The 19,902-nt window shown below is 41.9% G+C and overlaps 1 protein-coding gene across 2 annotated transcripts in view; it reads left to right on the plus strand.

The window, feature by feature from the left end:
• Positions 1–19,902, plus strand: part of PLXNA2 (plexin A2) — a 520,505-nt gene that overhangs the window by 438,956 nt on the left and 61,647 nt on the right. For both annotated transcript variants that reach the window (XM_020807529.3, XM_020807530.3), the window contains exon 22: positions 340–608. In XM_020807529.3, coding sequence (XP_020663188.2) covers positions 340–608 — 269 coding nt within the window. The remainder of the gene's footprint in view (positions 1–339; positions 609–19,902) is intronic.

The following is a 19,902-nucleotide window of genomic DNA, read 5'->3' on the forward strand; positions in this document are numbered from 1 at the left end:
AAAGAATTTCACTGAGCGCTTTATTATTTTGGCTCATAATGAATTACTTACCATTAGGACTTGTGCAAAAGCTGTCTGGGATTTTGTATTTTGTGTTTGTATTTTTACTGAAGCTTCACAACTCAGCTATGTCATACCCAAAATCAGTAATCAATTTGTGGTGAGAAGGGTCACTTCTCTGCAGCAGTCTCATAATTCAAATCCCCCAATTAACAACAGCATACAGTGCACTGTGTAGAGTACCATTATTCTGAACATTTAGAAAGCCCAAACCAGTCTGGAAGTAAAGGGAATCATCTTTTTCACATGATCCTTAAAGACATGCTTCACTTCTTACAGGTTCAAGGCAATGGGCAGCAGAGTGTTGAAAAGGCCTTGAAACTCTTTGCCCAGCTGATCAACAACAAAGTCTTCCTGTTGACATTCATCCGTACCCTGGAAATGCAGCGAAGTTTCTCCATGCGGGATAGGGGCAATGTGGCTTCCCTCATCATGACGGGTCTTCAAGGAAAGCTAGAATATGCCACGGATGTCTTGAAGCAGCTGTTGTCTGACCTGATTGAGAAGAACCTGGAGAATAAAAATCACCCCAAGCTCCTCTTACGTAGGTAAGAGTCTAGAGAGAACATGGATGTTGGTACATTCTATGGAAAGGTTACAGTTCAAAAATAAAAGAGCACAATTGTTGATATGTGTGGGGAGGGGATAGACATGGGATCACCTTCTGCTTGTAGGTCACAGTGCCAAGGATGCAATATCTCTTTCAAAAAGCTTTGTGATATCATTTCAGTTAAGCCCTAGCAAATCTGCTGTCTCGGTCAGAATGTTTGATATTCCAGGTTCCTCTTTGGAAATTCCAGATTGCTGTTAATATTCTTCTTTCCCATGACTGCTAGGAAAATATACCTATAGAAAAGTTACAGGACTTCTCCTATTAGGTTCTTTTTGCTTTTTGTTTCAGCCAAGTCAAAGTGAAAGGGATAGAATCTCTACTGTGCGCAGAATAAGCGGGACCTGGAGCAACATAGTTAGACAAAGTTATGAGAGTGATGAGTGTTTGTTTGGCTGTACCAGCAATCCTGGCCACAGATGACAATCTGGGCCACTTGCTTACTTGGGAGATGAAACGCCAGAAGACAAGTAACAAAAAATGCCTCCTACTCTAAAGACCTTTGCTAATTTAATTGCCTACAGACACCAATGTCATTTCAGTTCCTGTGTAATGCTGTGTTTTGGGATGCTGCATAATAGGACTGGGCCAGCCAATTTTAGTAATGAGTTTTACACTGAAGCATACTTTCTTAAAGAGGCTTCTTTCTGAAACTCTTCAGAACAACAGCCCCACCACTATCACCATACAGAACTGGCACAGGATTGCAAATGATTTGCAATTAAGGTCTTAGGTGCAGAGTGAGGAAGCAGGATACTATGCTCGAAGCCTTCCTTAAACCAGAGGTCCACCACCCTTTGAAAGGTGAAATTCTAGCCATATTACGCACAAACAAAACTGTAAGGCTGAGTATCTGAGACCAGTGGTAAAACGCAGGAAATTCCCATTCTACTAAGACACAACAAGAGCAAACCAAGACCTCATGAGACTTCCTCATTTTTATATTAATTACTTCTTCATGTCACCTTTGGTATCTGAGAGACTGAGCTGCAAATACTTTCCTAAGCTTTTCATCCAAACTTCACCTGGAATACTTGGAGGTCTCAGCATTGTCAAGAAGCAACTCCATATGGGTGACCCTGGGTGACAGTAATAAGTAAGAATATGTGGTGGAGGTTTTGACAGCTTGACAGATTAAATGCATTGCTCAGCATCAGCAGCCTGACCCTGACCTACAGGGACATTAGCCATCTTACTCTACATTTTCCAGATGTCAAGTTTTATTCTCAGCTCGCACCATTTCTAGTTTACCTGGTAGATTGGTAGAATCCCCATCACTATCTCTAGTTATTTTAAACAAAAAGGAAAACAGATCAGCCAATCAGGCCATGGCCATGGTTTATAAGGTCTTACTTCTAAAGCTAATCGTCTTCTTTCTCGTCAGTTTCCATCTACAAGGACCCCTTCCATGATTTTCTAGATATAGAATACTCAGAATTGATTTACCATTCCTTTCTTCTGCTGGTGTTCTGAGAGTGTGCAGCTTGCCCTATGCTAGGCTGGTTCTTTTCATGGGAGACACAGTGGGGAATTTAACTCCCAATCTCCAGGTACCTGACTCACTGAGTTATCCAGGCATTCACATTTTAGCATACCTGGTCCATGCAAGCCAGAGGTCCCCAACCTTGGGCCTCCAGATGTTCTTGGACTTCAACTCCCAGAAATCCTGGCCAGCAGAGGTGGTGGTGAAGGCTACTGGGAATTGCAGTCCAAGAACATCTGGAGGTCCAAGGTTGGGCTGTAAGATTCGAAACATCTGTTCCAAGCCCTGTGCAGATTGCTTTTGCATCCAAATTGTAGAAAAGATAAATGATACGTTACCATAGGCGGAGCACTGCAGTTGGTAGGCGATTATAGTGTTCCTGTGCTATGGTATCTCCTTGCAAGAACATGTTCCCTGTACTTCCTAGCCAAATATATTTTACTGCCATAGGAGGCTGAAGACCAAGTCACCGCCAGTTTTTCATTATGGCATGTTCTTGCTACTGATGCCTTTGTCTACAGCCTGATCCAACCTCTTCCAGTTTTATCGAAAAGGAGGTAGTATGCAGTTGATGGGATTGTTGTGTCTTCTGTAGAGAAGGGGAGAGAGGAGCACAAAATATGTGAAATGAAGTATTGGAGGTGATCATTGCTTCATATCCAATTTAAGACCTTGCACAGTCGCCCGTGAAATCATACGACAGAATTAACCTCATGTTACTAGAGATGGAAGAAGGAAATGAATTGGCTGCTCAAGGCTCCTGATGGTGAATAGAATTTTTCTTCACACCAACAGCCTATATAGCACACTGGGACTTCATAGTACACTGGCTGCTGACCTTTGCAAAGGTTCACTTGATATATTGATGAGGGGAATCCCAGGACGAACCAGATGGGTTTTATATTTATATCCCAGATACAGGCTTTTCTTTCTATGTAAGGTTTTTTGAAATCACCACAGAACCATCATTCTTAGTGATACCAGAAGGTTACATGGAGTTGTGAATGCCAAAAACACTCGCACACTCCCCTGTGACTCCACCCGTACCTCGCTCCAGCCAATTTAATTTTCTGCTTTGACTGGTGAGGGAGTAGTCATCAAAAGGGGGAAAGCAAGATGGAGGGCAAGTATACAGGAAACTATGTTCCCCCAGGAGCTAGGAAAGGACAGGAGATTAATCTGAGGGGAGATTCAGGTCAAGGATTCAGTACACCTAATTCATCTGAATCTCTGAAGGGACATAGTCCTTATGACAGTGCCAATTGGTATTAAACTTCTTTGGTTGCTTCAAAAAGAGCAGTAGAACATAAGCCGATTTTTGCAGCCCGCTTGATCTTTCAGTCTTCTATCTGAATAATATGCCACATACTTGTAGCAGCCTTGAAAGTCAAGATTTTCTGTGTCAAACCATGAATTGTGCTCACATAACTTAATTATGCAAGTTACTGCATGGAAAGCCACCTGAGCAGGAAAAGAAATTTGCCCCTGCGTGGGTGCATGCCCTTTCTCTCCATAGCAATTGCATCATAAGAACAAGACTTTTAAATGTCATGTTGTATTGCAAATGTACTTCACGCATGTGTAAATGCATTTTCCCAGTGTCATGAAGGTGATACAAAAGTTTTTAAATAGAAGACCTGCACTTCACCATCTTCCATCTCTTGGCAATAATACTGCTTATTATTATGCCTCTGCTGGAAGAATCCACCACCAAGACTGGTCTTGGGCACCAGCGCCACCATGTCTCTACCTTGGACTAGGTTACAGATCTGGGCAAAATGTGGCCCTCCAGGTGTTGCTGAACTGCAATTCCCAGCAATCCTCACTATTGGCTGTGTGGGCTAGGATTGCTGGGAGTTGCAGTTCAGCAACATCTGGAGGGCCGCATTTTGCCCAGGTCTGGACTAGGAGGTACCAAAGTGGCCATCTGCAGAGGAAAACTGCTAAGAAGAGATGTCTTTTGTCCTCTGAGCTGGGATAGCATGGGACCCTATTTATGCTCTGTCTTTGCTTGATTTCGTTGGTCTTTTCCTGTATGAAATCTAGACTGCTTTGGACTCTGCTTTTGGATTACCCTTGCCTAACTATCTTGCTTGCTTGAAACTGGCAGAACTAAAATATAGAGAAAGAAAGAAGCTGACAGAACTTTTCTGCTTGAATCTAGACAGGTTTTGACACTGTTCCTTGAGTGCCCTTACTTATTTTTTTCATTGTAGTTAAATCTGTGAGCTTAGACATTATTATCCCTAGAGTTTGACATGAAACAAGGTACTTCTTTCTTTGTAGATACAACTTTGATGAATGAGTTTCAATGTATTTATTTAAATTATTTATTTAAAATAGTTTTACCCTACTTTTCTCCTTCAAAAGGACCCAAGGTGGCTTACAACAATGAAAGACAATATTTAAATTAGAAAACATTGAGTATACAATGGTGGTTAACATCATTAAAAGATAATACTTAAAACTACAAACAATGAATAAGGAGGCATCTTACATCATTAACAGGCAATATTGAGGCAAAGATCAATAAGTAATCAAAGATTTTAAAAATGTCACTTTCCCCGCTCAGAAATGGGGAAAAATAATGGAAAACACAAGTAGTACTAAAAATCCAGTCACAGCAGTATTGCCTAACAATCTGTCTAAAAAAAAGACACACACAGGTAAGCTGGTTATTGAGGGAGAAAGATTTTTGCCTGTTTGATGGAAGGGACAGCAAAGATGGGGCCAGTCTGGCCTCCTGTGGGAGGTTGTTCTAAAGTCTGGGAGCAGCAACAGAGAAGGGTCTCTCATGTGTCCCCATCAGATGCACCTGTGAAGGTGGTGGGACTGAGAGAACAGCCTCTCCTAATGTTCTTAACACCCAAGCTGGTCTTTGAGATAGCTTGGACCCAGGTCATTTGGGGCTTTTTAGGTTAAAACCAGCACTTTAAATTGTGCTCGGTAACTGATCAGCAGCCAGTGGAGCTGCTGTAACAGGGGTTATTTAATCCTTGTGACTAGCCCCAGTCAGCAATCTGGCTGCTGCATTTTGGACCCATTGAAATTTCCTGACACTCTCCATTGATAGCCCCACATAGAGCACATTACAGTAGTCCAGCCGAGAAGTAACTAAGTGGCCAAATCAAATCTCTTGAGAAATGGGCATAGCTGATGCACTAATTTTAAATGCACTGCTGACCATCACTGAGACCTGAGTATCCAGATTCAGGGATGAATCCAGTAGCACCCCCAAGCTGCCCATCTGTTTTTTTCAGTGTGAGTGTAATCCCATCCAGTACCGGCTGCATCCCTATTCCTTGATCTGCCTTTCAATTTACCAGGAACACCTCTGTCTTGTCTGGATTGAGTTCCAATTTATTTGCTCTCATCCAGTCCAGTACTGATCTAGAGCTGAATTCAGAAGGCAAGGAGAGGTAGAGTTGTGTGTCATCAGCATACTGGTGACACTGAACCCCAAAACACTCTCAGTGGTTTCATGTAGATGTTAAATAACATAGGAGACAAAACTGAGCCCTGAGGGACTCCACAGGTCAGCGGCCAAGGTCTCAAACAGGAGTCCTCCAGCACCACCTTCTAAGTTGTCTCCTCCAGGATGGACTGGAGTCACTGTAAAACAGTGCCCCAAAGTCCCATTCCAGAGAGAAGGGTCAGGAGGATACTGTGGTCAATAGTATTGAAAGCTGCTGAGAGGACAGGGACACGCAGGGACACAGATCCCCTGTCCAGTTCCCATTGTAGGTTATCTACCAAGGCAACCAAAGCTGTCTCTGTCCCATAACCAGGCCTGAAGCCAGACTGAAATGGATCTAGATACTCTTTCTCATCCAGGAACCTCAGGAGCTGAGAGGCCACAACCAGTTCTAGTACTTTCCCCAAGAATGGAATATTGGATACTGTTCAGTAATTATTTAGCATTCTGGGGTCCACAGAAGGCTTTTTTAAGCAATGGTCTTACTATTGCCTCCTTTAAGCAAGATGGGATCCTAGCTAGTGGCAAGGAGATATTCACTACTACTACTACTACTACTCCTATTACTACTACTACTGCTACTACTACTACTACTACTACTACTACTACTCAATCAACAGTCCCTTTCTGGTGGTTTTTATAAGCCAGGAAAGGCAAGGATCCAGCAGGCACATGGTAACCCTCCCCTCCCCTAGGATCCTGACCACATCATCAGGCTGCAGCAACTGAAATTCATCCCTTAAGATGGGGGAAGTGGGGAGGGGGACAGTTTCATTCACATGACCTGAAACAGCTACAGCATCCAAGTCAGAGAAGATCTGCGCAATTTTGCTTGTATAGTTATAAGATGCATTTGAAAACTACTGTGCCATTTTCATATTGTTCCTATGAGGCAATTGCAATATGGAAATGATAACCTATATTCATCATCATCTTAAAACTGCAGAGCTAGAAGGGACTCTATGGATCCTCCAGTCCAGCTCCCATCAAGAACAGTGAGGAATCAAACTTATAAACTCTGGCTCCACAGCCAGATACCTAAACCACTGAACTATCCGGCAGTTCATAATAATAATAATTTTAGAACTGCAGAGCTGGAAGTGTAGGGTGTTGCTGTTGTTCTTTTCTGAACATAGGAACATTGGCTTCTCTTACGGAGTTTTCTGCTTCAACATTAACTTGGCATAAAACAGTATAGAATGGGCAAAACAAGGAAATCTTACTCTGACATTTCCTTTATTGTGAATCCAGTTGATTTTTGCTGTTGTCTCCATTTTCCATGCAAATGGAGCTAGAACATAGGAGACAAGAATAGGTCAAAGACACACATATGTGTGAACAAGAGAGAGCCCTTAAGGACTGTTACAGTCTGATGTTCCCAAAGAACTATACAATATGCAACATAACTTGGAATTTAAGGTGTTTTACATGGTTTTTTTCCTCAAAAAGAATAGGGAAAATAGAAAGGAAAACAGACAAGGAGAATTGTGCTACTAAAGGTGTCATATGATTGCATACAATTACAACTATGATTGCATACAACAATTACAACAACCAAAAACAGAGAAACAAAAAATAAGACAAAACTATATAATATAATTATAATGTTCAAAAATACTTTCCTTTTTTCATTTCAACTTCTTTGTTATAGTATTGCAGCTTATATTACTCTGATTTCTCAAACATTCAGAAGATACAGCTTTTCTAATATGCTTACTATGCTTATTTTCGTTATGCCAATATCTGTAAATATAATCAGAAATTTACAAAATATTACACATCTTGAATTTAAGCTGAATTTGACATAAACTTTGACTCTTCATTTCTGTCTGGTAGTGGAAAAAACATTAAAAACAAAGGCAAAACTAAACTGAACTATATCAGAAAGGGGTGAGAAAAGATTAAGAATATACTAAGCATTCACGCCCCGACATTTTCAACTTATAACATTAGATTCAAAGTTCTCCATATGTTATATTGTGATGGTATTTATATTTTTGATCACTGGATCATCAGTACCACCATACAGAATGCTTTGAAGAGGGTGGCATTAATGTTAAGAGTGTGGGAGTAGTATTTTTGCTACAATGCAAGTTGACTATAAGTGCTACTTTTTTCAGTTTGGCAGCAAAATATTCCTAATACCACTCTCTGACTTCAAAGCAGATTGGGCAAGTTCTGGAATTCACATTTGTCTGGATTTTAAATGCCAGCTGACATCAACAAAGTGGTGTAGTTTTTGGCCCTTGCCTGAAACATTTGTGTTTCCAAAACATCCAACTATTTTTCAGTTGCGCAATATCTTTCTCAGCCCTCTTTCAAATCTGTGCAAGCTTTTAAATTCTCCAGAAGGTTTCATAAACCCATGTTACTCTCATGTGTTATCAGGCTAGGTAGTAAAATACTAAGGAATAAACTAAGTTTACTAAGTGGCCCAGTTTTCCCTAGAGTCGTGAGTCTTGTGACACGGTGGTTGAATTTCAGTCCTGCAATCAAGACTCTATTCATGACCCGAGTTTAATCCCAATGGGCCCAGGCAGCCAGCTTGAGGTTGACTCAGCCTTTCATCCCTCTGAGGTCCCAGTTCACTGGGAGGACACTGGGTGGCCTACACTGATTTAAATTCTAACTACGCCAGCTGGTGCACATTTATACCATTAGCTAGCCCAATACCTAGCTTTTACTTTTTCTTTTTCTTAAAGAACATAGGGATATTAGCCAAATAATATACTACTGTACTTTAAAACTGATGTAGTTGCTTTACTAGTGCACATAGTGTATCTATGCAAATGTCTATTATAGGTATGTATGTAGCATCTTTTGTGGACATACTGGACCCAAAAGGAATCACTCCTGGAGTTTAAAGGTTTTAGCTGCCCTGAAGGAAGGGTTCCACCACTTGCCTATAGATTGCAGCAAGATATGGGATAGGAAAAAAAAAACCAATCAGCTTTCATGCTGGAGTGTGAGCAAGGCGTCCTGCAGGGATAGGGCTACATTAGATCAAAGAGAAGATTTTGGTAAATGGTGCTCCCTCCCTACTATGTTTTTTGCACAACTCCAAGAATCTCACCTGTTTAAATATAGACATACAATGGCAAATAGCATAGCAAGTTGTACAGATCAGGTTCACTCTAAGGGCCATGTCAGAGGACTCATGATCTCTTTTGCCAATATAGTTTACATAAGCATTTTTTTAAAAATGTGGTGGATTTCAGGAAAAGTAGATTTTTCTGGTTGATTCATCTTGGATGAAATTCTCTTGTTAATTCCCAGACACCGCCTAAGACTGTGGCTTGTTGCTTTTTGCAGAAACCCTTTGAAAAACAAACTCTGCTGACACTATGCAGAAAACTATTTCACCATGTTAGATTTGCATCAGAAAGCTGACAGGCTGTGGCTGGTTCACCACATTAAAAGGCTTATGAAAAGCATTCGACAGCATATAGTGAAACATAGCACAATGCCAGATCAGACAGGGAGTCAAGAGAGTGTGAAGGAATATTCAGAAGAATATTTATGGACTCCTTTAGCTTCAGCTCCAGAGATTTAGAGCTGGATTCCCAGCTATGCCTCCCAGAAGAAAAGGCCAACTTGTGTGACCATGGGCAAACTGCACAGTCCCATACGTCCATCACAAAAAGGAAACAGTAAACCACTTTTGAGTACGCTTTACCTAGAAAACCCTGGAAAGGGTCACCATAAGATACAATTGATTGTCGGTAAAATGAGTACCCAGCTTGCTGGGGGGGCAATGTGTAGCCTGTATAATGAAATTGTAAACCGCCCGGAGAGTGCTTGTAGCGCTATGGGGCGGTATATAAGTCCATAAATAAATAAATAAATAAATAAATAAATAAATAAATAAATAAATAAATAAATAAATAAATAAATAAATATTAGTCTCAATTGCTCAGTTTCCCTGACACCTTTCAGATGTCTTGGGTTAGAAGACATTTTCTCCCATCACTATACATGGTGGATGAAGCTAATAGTGAGAGTTCAAAGCACCAGGAGGTAGGCGTCTGACCTGAAGAATGATTAGGAATATGTACTCTGCTAACAAAAGGATTGTGCCACCCTGTATGTGAAAGGAGACTTTCACTCCCTTTCTTTTTTTTCCACACAGATAATATTAATAATTGTGTGCCATCAAGTTATTTCTGACTTAGAGAGGCCTTGGGAGGGTATCCATGGACTAGGCTGGTGATACTGCTGACGTCTAGGTTACCAGGTGGCAAAATGAGGTGGCCCTGGCATTGACATGATTGCTCCCAAATGCCCTCTCCACTTCAGAGCTTGACCTTCCCCTCCATTGTTTACAGGGCAGCTTCAAGTTATGAAGTTAGCTAGGAGATGGCTAGAGAGTAGGTGGAAGAAAGACCTGGCAGCTTTTAAGATCCTGACCAGGAAGGACATTAGTGCCATAAAATCTGCCAGAAGGCCTTTTAACACCACATCGTTGCTGAGGCTGCAAACCAACAATCAGAACTCTTCCATGTGGTGAGCAACCTCACCAACCCTGGTATAGCCTCATCCTGGTGTTTTCATCAGTGAACAATTTCCTCCACTTTTTAAATCCCAAATCACGACTATCCGGCTGGATTTTGTCCCCACTAACAGTCTGGCTTGACCCTCTTGAGATCCCCGATGCATTTTCTCCCTCAGCTCATATGGTTCAGTTTGGGTCAGTCACATCTGAGGATGTGTCCAGGCATTGGTTCTGTGCAGACCAGCTGCCTCTCTGCTTGACCCTTGCCCTGCCTGGCTAATAAAAGCTGCCAATAATGCCACTTCAGGGTGGGCTATTAGCATTGTTAATGCCTCACTGCACAAGTGTAACCTTCCCTCATATGTAAAAAAAACAATGATCCAGCCCATCCTGGAGTGGCCAAACTTGGCAGCAGACAATCTCAACAATTATAGCCAACATACCTATCAGGGGCAAGGCGATCAAGTGGGTGGTGGCAGAGCAGCTCCAGACATACCTGGAGGAGGAAAAATGCCTTGATCCATTCCAGTCCAGATTTAGGCCATGCCATGGCACCAAGACAGCTCTGCAAGATGACCTTTTAAGAGAGGCTGACAGGGGAGCTCACACCCTGTTGGTTCTCCTGGATTTCCCAGCAGCTTTTAATACCATCAAACCACAGTATCCTCCTGGACAGGCTCTCAGAGGTGGGGATTGGGAGTCTGGCACTAAGCTGGCTCCAGTCCTTCCTTGAAGACCGGATCCAGAGTGTGCAGCTTGGGGATGAGTTGTTGGTCCCATGGACCCTCAATTATGAAGTCCCCCAGGAGTTGTCAATCTCCCCAATGCTCTTAAATGTCTAAATACTGGAGTTGCTCATCCAAAGATTTGGAGTATGGTATCATCAGTATATTGATGATACATGACTCTATCAACTCTATCTCTCCTTTTCCAGCTCTGCAGTGGATGCTATCCAGACATTGGATTAGTATCTTGCTTCACTGTTGGACTGAACCAGGGCCAACAGGCTCAAGCTGAACCTGGACAAGATAAAGATTGACCTCCTGGGAGGTTTCTTGGACAGGATAGGGGATATTCTCCCTAAGCTAGGCAGTGTAGACAGTGTAGGCAGTGTGGGCATTCTCCTGGACCCAGCTATTTCCTGGATCCCCAGATGGAAGCCATGTCCACATCAGTTTTTAATCAACTCAGGCTCCTTGCCCAGCTCCAAGCCTGCTAAAATAAGAGTGTCCTCAAGACATTGGTACATGTGTTGGTGATCTCCACGATCGATTACCGTAACACATTCTATATGGGATTTCCTTTGAGGTTGACCCAGAGATTGCAGTGGGTCCAGAATGTGGCAACAAGCAGTTGGCAGGTGTGACCAGATTTGATCACATCTCCATAGTCCTGGCTTGCTTACCTTGGTTACTGGTCACATCCTGGGTAAAGTTCAAGGTTCTGATACTTACCTATGAAATGCTCCATAGTTTGGGACCATTTAGTAGGTTAATGTCCTCAGAAATTTAACAGAAAATTTTCCTTCTTATTCCCTGCATGTTCAGGGACCACGCATCTTACCAAAGGCCATGTGGGAGTCAGGATATATATTCCCATCAACTACGCCCGTCTTGATAATAATTACATGTTATTAGATCAGTGTCCTCACCTGGGAAATGCTGTGGGGATTCAAACTTCTTGCCCCTGAATCTGCAGCCAGGTGCTTCAACCCACTGAATAAGGGAAGAAGAATGTGCAAGCTCAAGGGTTGCTGTAGCTGATTCCCACTCACCTAATTTGTTCAAAGGAGACCAGGAAAAATACTTGATATGTGTGTATCCATGTTCAAAGAGGCAGAACTGTTCTCAGATCAGTAAAAAGATTTGTTCTCCACAAACATAACCCAGGCTTTCAACTGCTGAAAGGGGTGGTTTTTAAGCCTGTTAGTAATGACTCCTCACTGTTCTCAGAAGGAGAGAGATTTCAGCATTTCTCAATGTCTTGCTACCAGCAGCAGCCGCCGCCTTTCTTCATAATCCATTGCTCCACATCAGAGCCAGGATGGCAGCATGACAGACTGATTCCTAGAGAGAGGGAGGAAAGAAGCAAGAACAACAAACTCACAGAGGCTGTGTGTGGCAAGCTGTGGTCCTGTTTTTGTGTTCTTTTGCCCACTTAAAGTGTGCATGACATGTTTTATTTGACTTCTCTTTGCCAAACCCATAGTCTTGAATGCAACCGGTTATGATCTGGGAAGGCGTCTCTGAGCTGAAAAGGGAAAGGGATTTAGCCAGAAGCAGATGTTTTGCTGCTCAGAGAAGGCTTAGAAATAAAGCTCTGGCAGTCTTTCTTGTGGCAGAATCAGATGATGAGAGACTAAACTCTCAGATTTAACACTGTAGAATATAAACACCATTGGTGCTCATAGTAAAATAAAAACTACTGTACCGAGGCAGAACTAGAGCCCTTGACCCTGCATGTACCTACTCAGCATTTCCACATGCCTGGCTATACTCGGCTGTATACTAGAGGGATATGGGCTGTTTGCACAGTCAGGCATACCTTTCTGTAGGTGATGTAGTTTGTCTTTGTAAAAGGTTCCAAAAAGACAGGGAGTAGGTTTAACTTAGAAAAGTCAGGATATGAACAGATGGCTGTAACGGAGAATGCCTGCTCGCACTGCAAAAGGTTGCTTTAACCCTTCTCCCTGCCGAGGAATTGCCCCAGCCCAACCCTCAAAAGTGGAAGCTCTACAGCTGGATCACAAAGGTCCAGCTTGGGCACAAACAACAGTTACACTCGAGCACATCCCCCCCTCTTCATTATGTGATTGCTGGGAAATAAATCTCACCGGACCACTTCATAAGCCATTCAAATCATGATCACCTTCCCTGTGTGACCACATCCTTGCTTTCCACTAAAATTCCCATAACTGGCTATCTACCAATAATGGAAATTATAGTCTATAACTTTTCCAACCTCTTAAAATAATCATATTGTTGTTAGCCTTTTGGATCCTTCGAAGCATAATGTTCTAACTGTATTTGGTAGGTACTGCTCAGTTCAATGTACTCGCGAAGGCTTTCACGGGATCTAATGGTTGTTTGTGGGTTTTTTGGGCTCTTTGGGTGTGTTCTGAAGGTTGTTCTTCCTGATGTTTCGCCAGTCTCTGTGGCCGACATCTTCAGAGGACAGCACTCTGTTCTCTCTGAAGATGCCAGCCACAGAAACTAGCAAAACGTTAGGAAGAACAACCTTCAGAACATGGCCAAAGAGCCCGAAAAACCCACAACAACCACTGCTCAGTTCCTATCAGCTAAGCTACCCCTGACTTGGCACCCTTCAGATCTTTTAACCGCAACTCCCATCATCCCTAGACAGCTTGACCAAGCATCTGATTGGTAGAGATTCTGGTAGTTGTAGTTGAAGGTGTTCACCTGTAAGCAGCACACTTTGCAAAGCAGCACACTTTTGTCACCGAGCCTTGGTATCTCTAAAAAGTGACATTTCTGCCTACATAACTTTGAACTAAATTTTATTTGCATAGCCGTGTTCAATGTTACTGCATTGTCTTTTGCCATCTCTGCCAGTGGTTCCTCATGATGTGGTGCTGGGTTGCCAAATTTAAAGCATAATTAAATCAAGACATAGGAAAATTTTACTGCATGTTATGAAAGGCAGAAATGTGATATAAAAATTTTTCAGTGTGTATCGTAATGAGTAGTTTGCCCTGGGATTCTTGTGAAAGTTACAGCATATAAAAAGGTCAGACAAGCAACTACCTTCTGGATGAATGGTGCTACTTCTCAGACATCTGTTTTGAACTACAAACAGATTGAGGACAAAGAGGTCAAACCTGCATGATGCATTTCATGTGCACCAATCCCTAAAATATTACCCAGAAATTTATGAAACCCTATTCTCAGAAAGAAAGGGCAAATACTTGACCAGGGGAAAAAAACACGTGTGTTTGGGGCGGGGGAATAGCCGTTTGCTAGAAGTTAAGCATGAGATTCTCGGTGCCTTGCTTAATGGAAGTGTTCATGTGACTCCAAGGAGATCTGAAATTTTATTAGGAGTCTTCTTTTTGGGTCCATGTAGATTCAGTGCTGAAAAATAGTCATTCCACATCCTCTTCTTTCATGTGTAATCAGCAGAATAGAGTGCTGCTAAGAATTTAAGGAATTTAAATGAATGTCAGAGGTCAGTGCTGGAGCCAGGTGTTATTTATTAAGCGCATCACTAAACGAGATCATCACTGCTGCAAAATGTGCTTTTTATTTGACTTTTGCATTCTGGCCTTCCATGGAAGCATTGGTAGAGTGTAATTGTGAAAAATTATAGTGGTTTTTCCTAGACCGAGGTGGGCAAAGTGCAGTCCCTAAGGTCTTGTTTGCAGTCCCCTGCTCCCTCTAGGCACATTAATAGAGATTCATCTGTTGCAGAATGTCCACGAGGAAGGAAGTCAACATCAGACTCTTCAAGCCCCATATGATCCCAGAAGCGTCTCACTTTCCAGCTATATATTTAGTACAATTCGCTCCTCCTGTATTTCAGTGCACAGCATGTTGCATTTTGCCTCTGTGATCTGTCCTAGAAATGCAGTGCCTGCAGTGTTATGCCATTCTTGTCCTGTTCTGCACTGTATTATTGACTTTGATAGATGGCAGGCTGTGGAGGTTGAGGGGGGGGGGAGCCAAGGAGGAGGACAAAACCGCAGCAGGAGCCTCGGAAGGGCTAATGGGAAGTAGCAGTTTTATTCATAAGGCAAAGCCAAAATGCAAGGGAACCAGAGAGAAGAGCAAAGGCAACTTGAAAGCTTGCTTCGTTGTGTGAAGCTCAAACATCAGACAGCTACAAATAAAGGTCGGCTCCAGCTCTGTGGAGCGACAGACTCCTTGGGTTTTATATAATATGCAAAATATTGTGAGATGGAACATTTTGTTCTCAGTTAATAATGAATAAGCAGCCACAAAGAGGGAGATTATTTTACTTTATTTTGGAGCTCTCAGATGGAAGCACTTTTTGGTGGATGCTCAATCCTCCCTCTCCCTCCATCTCTCAGATTACCCTTTTTTTTCCCCTTTGAGGAATCAGGAGGAAAGCTGATATTAAATGAAATTGCTGTGCTTCTCCCTAGAACAGGAACCATGCAGGCCATTCAGAGTTCCAGACAAACCCAGGAAAAAAATTAATAAAGTACACATTGATTTTTCAGGGATCTATTAAACCTCTTTATTTGGCTTAGTTTTAGTCCTCTTTCCTCCTTCCAGCCAGAGGGCTTTGGTTCCTGGCGTCAGACCTCTTGTACCTTAAAAAAAAAAAGCTTGCTCATCTCTGGAGTGTACTTTGCCCTCGTTATGTGGTCAATATGAAAAGGATTTTCTTTGAATCTTGGGATAGTCCCCTGCTGCTTTAATCTTTGGGAGCTTATTTAATATTTTTAGAGGCAGATCTGTAACAGCCTTTTCAGTGTCTACAGAGCAAAAAGCATACCTGCTGTGGAGGTCAATGCCATGCTCCAAAGGAGCTATCTCTGCAGTTCAGAAGCCCCTCTTTAGTACAGGAGAAAATAGCTGAGGTCCTGCCAGAACATGGCAGGCAAGTATTAAGAAAATGCTTATGGGACCTCCTACACAGACTTGATGTCAGAGATTATTAACCGCAGTGAGATGTGGGTGGCAAAATGATGCACGGTGGATTAAAACTTGCTGTGAGAGCTGAGTGCCACAAGTGTTGGACTAAGGGTTTGTATTTCTTGCTCAGAACAGAGCACAGATTTTGGAATTTCTTTGTAGATGACAAAATTGAACCATTATAACTTTACTTTAATGTTTACTTGGATAGACAACCTGCAAAGTCCTGCTGAGGTGCTTGCTGCAGTCCAGTACAAATGTATGGTATTTTTCTTTCATACAAGGTCACACACCAAAGGAGGGAGGAAGAGAGAGATTGATAGATGCATAGAATACAATTTCAAAAACTGTTTACAAAATGGTCTTTATTGCTAGAACAGTTTACCATCCAGAATGGTTGATGGTTCTACAAGAAAAGCTCCTTTTGACTGGTGGAATCCATTTCATCGTCCTTAAGATCTTACTAATACTCTTTGGTTCAAAAATACAAATTACTGCTGCAGACCTCTATAGATATAAGTAAGCCCCAATGGCCACAGTAGTAATTTAGTTCTGAATAAAGTTTTATAGGATTATTGTACACATTCTAAATATTAAAGGTAAAGATAAAGGTGAACTTGGTCAAGAGGGTTATAGTCTAAAAGGGAAGAAAATTGGGGGAAATATACAATATATACAAAAACAAGATTGAAGATAGGATTCAACACGATGAATGCTCAGATCCACATACATATATACGTACATGAAGATTTACAACATGTCTCAAATGGCATTAACTGCAACTTTTAAAAAGTGTACCAGGGTACACTAAATCTATCAATCAGTAGTTCTCCTCTTTTAGTGACAGATGGTGAAAGCACTTTACTCAGTCTGAATGGCACAGCTTGAGAATTGGGACTTCCCAGGTCACAGTTCCATACTCACTTGCTTTTGGATCCCTTTGCCCATCCAGATTATAAAGGATGGTACATGGAGAGCCTACAACCAAGCTGAAGGACCTGGCTGCATGAAAAGTGCATCTCTTGACCCACAATCACTGTGTCCAAGGGGAGACCCAATGTTCTTTTGCACTTATGTGGAGCTACAGGAGTTCTATTAGATGGGTTCCAGCCGCATCAGTGAATTAGCCATTGCTGGTTAGGCACAAAGGCACCCAGATTGCTTAAAGAGCAAAAAAAGAAATAGCCATTCATTGTGCCAGCAGTCCATCTCCATTAGTCTGTCACTGTTCCTGCAGGGCTTTGATCCCTGCTTTCCCCTCCACTTGCTAAGCCTTAGCAAAAGGAAAGCAGCGATCAAAGTGCTGCAGGATCACTTTGATCCCTGCTTTCACCTCTGCTTGCTAAGTCCCATGGGGCTTAGCAAAAGGAGGGGGGAAGGATCAAAGTAATCCCGTGGCTGTGTAAGGAGGAAAGGGATCGAAATGATTGTGCCGTCCTGGAATTGCTTTGATCCCTTTCCCCCTCCTTTAGCTAAGCCAGTGGTTCTTAACCTTGGGTTACTCAGGTGTTTTGGAACTGCAACTCCCAGAAACCCCAGCCAGCACAGCTGGTGGTGAAGGCTTCTGGGAGTTGCAGTCCAAAAACACCTGAGTAACCCAAGGTTAAGAACTACTGAGCTAAGCCACGCAGGGCTTAGCACAAAGGGAGAAAGCAGGGATCAAAGCCATCCTGCAGCACTATTTATCCTTTTTACCCTACATTTGCTAAGCCCCACTTAGATTTCTTAATTTTGGGTTAGAAAAGTAGGGGGGGAGGCATCTTATACATGGGTGCGTCTTATACACAGAAAAATGTGGCATGCACTCTTTTCTTCCTCTCTTCTTGCTCATCTTTTGTTTGATGTCCTGGTCTCCTGAAGCTTTTGTGGTTAATAAAACTGTTGGTTGGGTAGAAGAAAATATATGGTATGTCTCCTTTGGCCTGAAAAGCTCAGACTGTTTAACAGGTTGGTCCAAATGTCTCTTTCGATATCTTTTTAAAGCTTTTGCCCAATGATCTAGTAAATAACTTGGTTGTATCATTGACTTTTATGAACCAGCTGATCTTTAAATGTGGTTTGCTAATTATTCATGGTATGTCACTGCTTGCAGTAGTAGCTTTTCTGCTGTTTACAGGATGAGAGAACCGTTCTAAAAATGAGAAGCAGTTAGTGTACTTTCCCAGATTAAACTTTTAAATACCAGCTGTTTGAGATTAAGGATTCTTCTGCTCCCATATCTCCCTACTTCTTCTTTACGTGTATCCATTCTTGCAGTATTGTATCAAAATTACAGAAACAAATGGCACTGAAAAGCTATAACGTTTAATTCAACAGTCTGTTGATTGCTGGCAAATGGTATACACAGTATTCATGTCGATATGATATTCCTGGACTAAAGGATAAACAAGACAGTATATATTAAAGGCATATTGTCATCTAACTTTATGTGATCACAGTCCTGAATAGAGAAATCCAACAAGAGTTTTTATAGTTTGATATGTAGTGCTTCTCATCTTGAAAATTCTTGGTTTGGTCACAAGGAGGCATTCCAGGAATGGGTTAAGGCCCCCAGATCACCCTGAAAAGGGAGGGATCACATGTGAATATATTGAGCATCCTCCAACTCAGGGGCTGAGAGCCTTAGGTCATAGGGCCAGATCTGACCTTTCTGAGATTCAAAATAGCCATGCTCCTTTTTCATGACACCATTCTTTGGTAGCTTCCCACTGTAGATCATTTATTATTGTCAGCAGAGGTGAGTGGGCAAAAGGTGAGAAACAAGAGAAACTCTGTACTACCCGTGAATGCCTTTCTCTGGCTATACGTGAGAGGCCTGTTCACCTCTAAAACTGTGTTTGAGTATATCCAGGTATCACCACTGTGGTATAGGTCCCCCCCTCCCACTTTAGACTCTTGAATTGTCTTGCAGATGGTCATCCATGCAGTAATCCATGAACTGCCAATGGTTAATAAAGCCCCTTCTTACTGGTAGTAAGAACATTAACCCAAAATAAGCTGTTTGTGAAGGTTTGTTTGTTTTTTGTTTGTTTGTTTGGTTGGTTGGTTGTTGTTGTTTTTTTCTCTCTCTCTCTTAAGACTTAAATAGGCTCTCTGAAAATTTTTGGGAAAATGAATTTGGCCTTTGGGTGTGAGAAGTTTTCCATCCTTACTCTAGTTCTCCAGTTTCTTCCAAGAATACACATATCAAATGATATCTCTGTTTTGGACAGGAGTAGGGACTGAGGATACCCAGTGTGATATAGTAGTTAGAATGATGGACTAGGACTCAGGAGACCTGGGTTCAAAACCCTATTCAGCCATTCACGCTCATTGAAGGATTTGAACCTGGTAAAACTACACCTTAAATACTTCACTTTATCCTGAAAGCCCTATTAGGGTCATTATGACTGAATTCCAACATGAGGGCATAGAACAGACAGGAGTAAGCAAAGTGTCAGAGGACAATTTAATCTAAGATAAACCAGAGAATAGGTGGAGCCAGAGCCCATGGTAGGTGGCACCACGCCCACTAATGCTATTTTAGTATATATGCTTTTTTGTCTATATGTGGAAGTGGGAGGTAAAAAGTCACCTTGAAGTAATTTGAGACTTTGCACAATAGTAACCCCCGTGGCTGAAATGGAATCTGTAGGAATCTGTAGGTAAGACTATAGTTATACTCAACTAAGATCTTATATCCTTTTACTGCAGGGCTTGAATGCTCTTGTTGCAATTATGTAGCTCTAGCTCTTCCTACCACTGGCAGGTGGATTTGAAGATGGTTGGCATGCTGCACTCAAAGAGTGCTCACCTATAGTTTCACATTGGAGGAAGATCACAAATTGGCTGTCACAGGGTTTTTCCCTAGGCACAGTGTTGGTCAATATCTTTATAAATGAACTCAGGTGAGGATATGGAGGGGATTGTTGGAGATGTTGCTAATACATCAGAAGACAAAATCAGGATTCAAAATGACCTTAACAGATTGGAGAACTTGGCTAATATAAGCAAAAGGAATATCAAGAGGGAGGAAGGGCAGCTTGGCAATAATACATCTAGAAAGCATTTAGCAGACTAAAAATAAGTCAATAATGTTAAGGAATGGCAAAAAAAAAGGGAATGCAACACTAGGCTATATCAACAGAAAAATAATGTCCAGAGCAAAGGAAACAATAGTACTGC

The sequence above is a fragment of the Pogona vitticeps genome, chromosome 4 (assembly GCF_051106095.1).
Source record: "Pogona vitticeps strain Pit_001003342236 chromosome 4, PviZW2.1, whole genome shotgun sequence".
Classification (NCBI taxonomy): domain Eukaryota; kingdom Metazoa; phylum Chordata; class Lepidosauria; order Squamata; family Agamidae; genus Pogona; species Pogona vitticeps.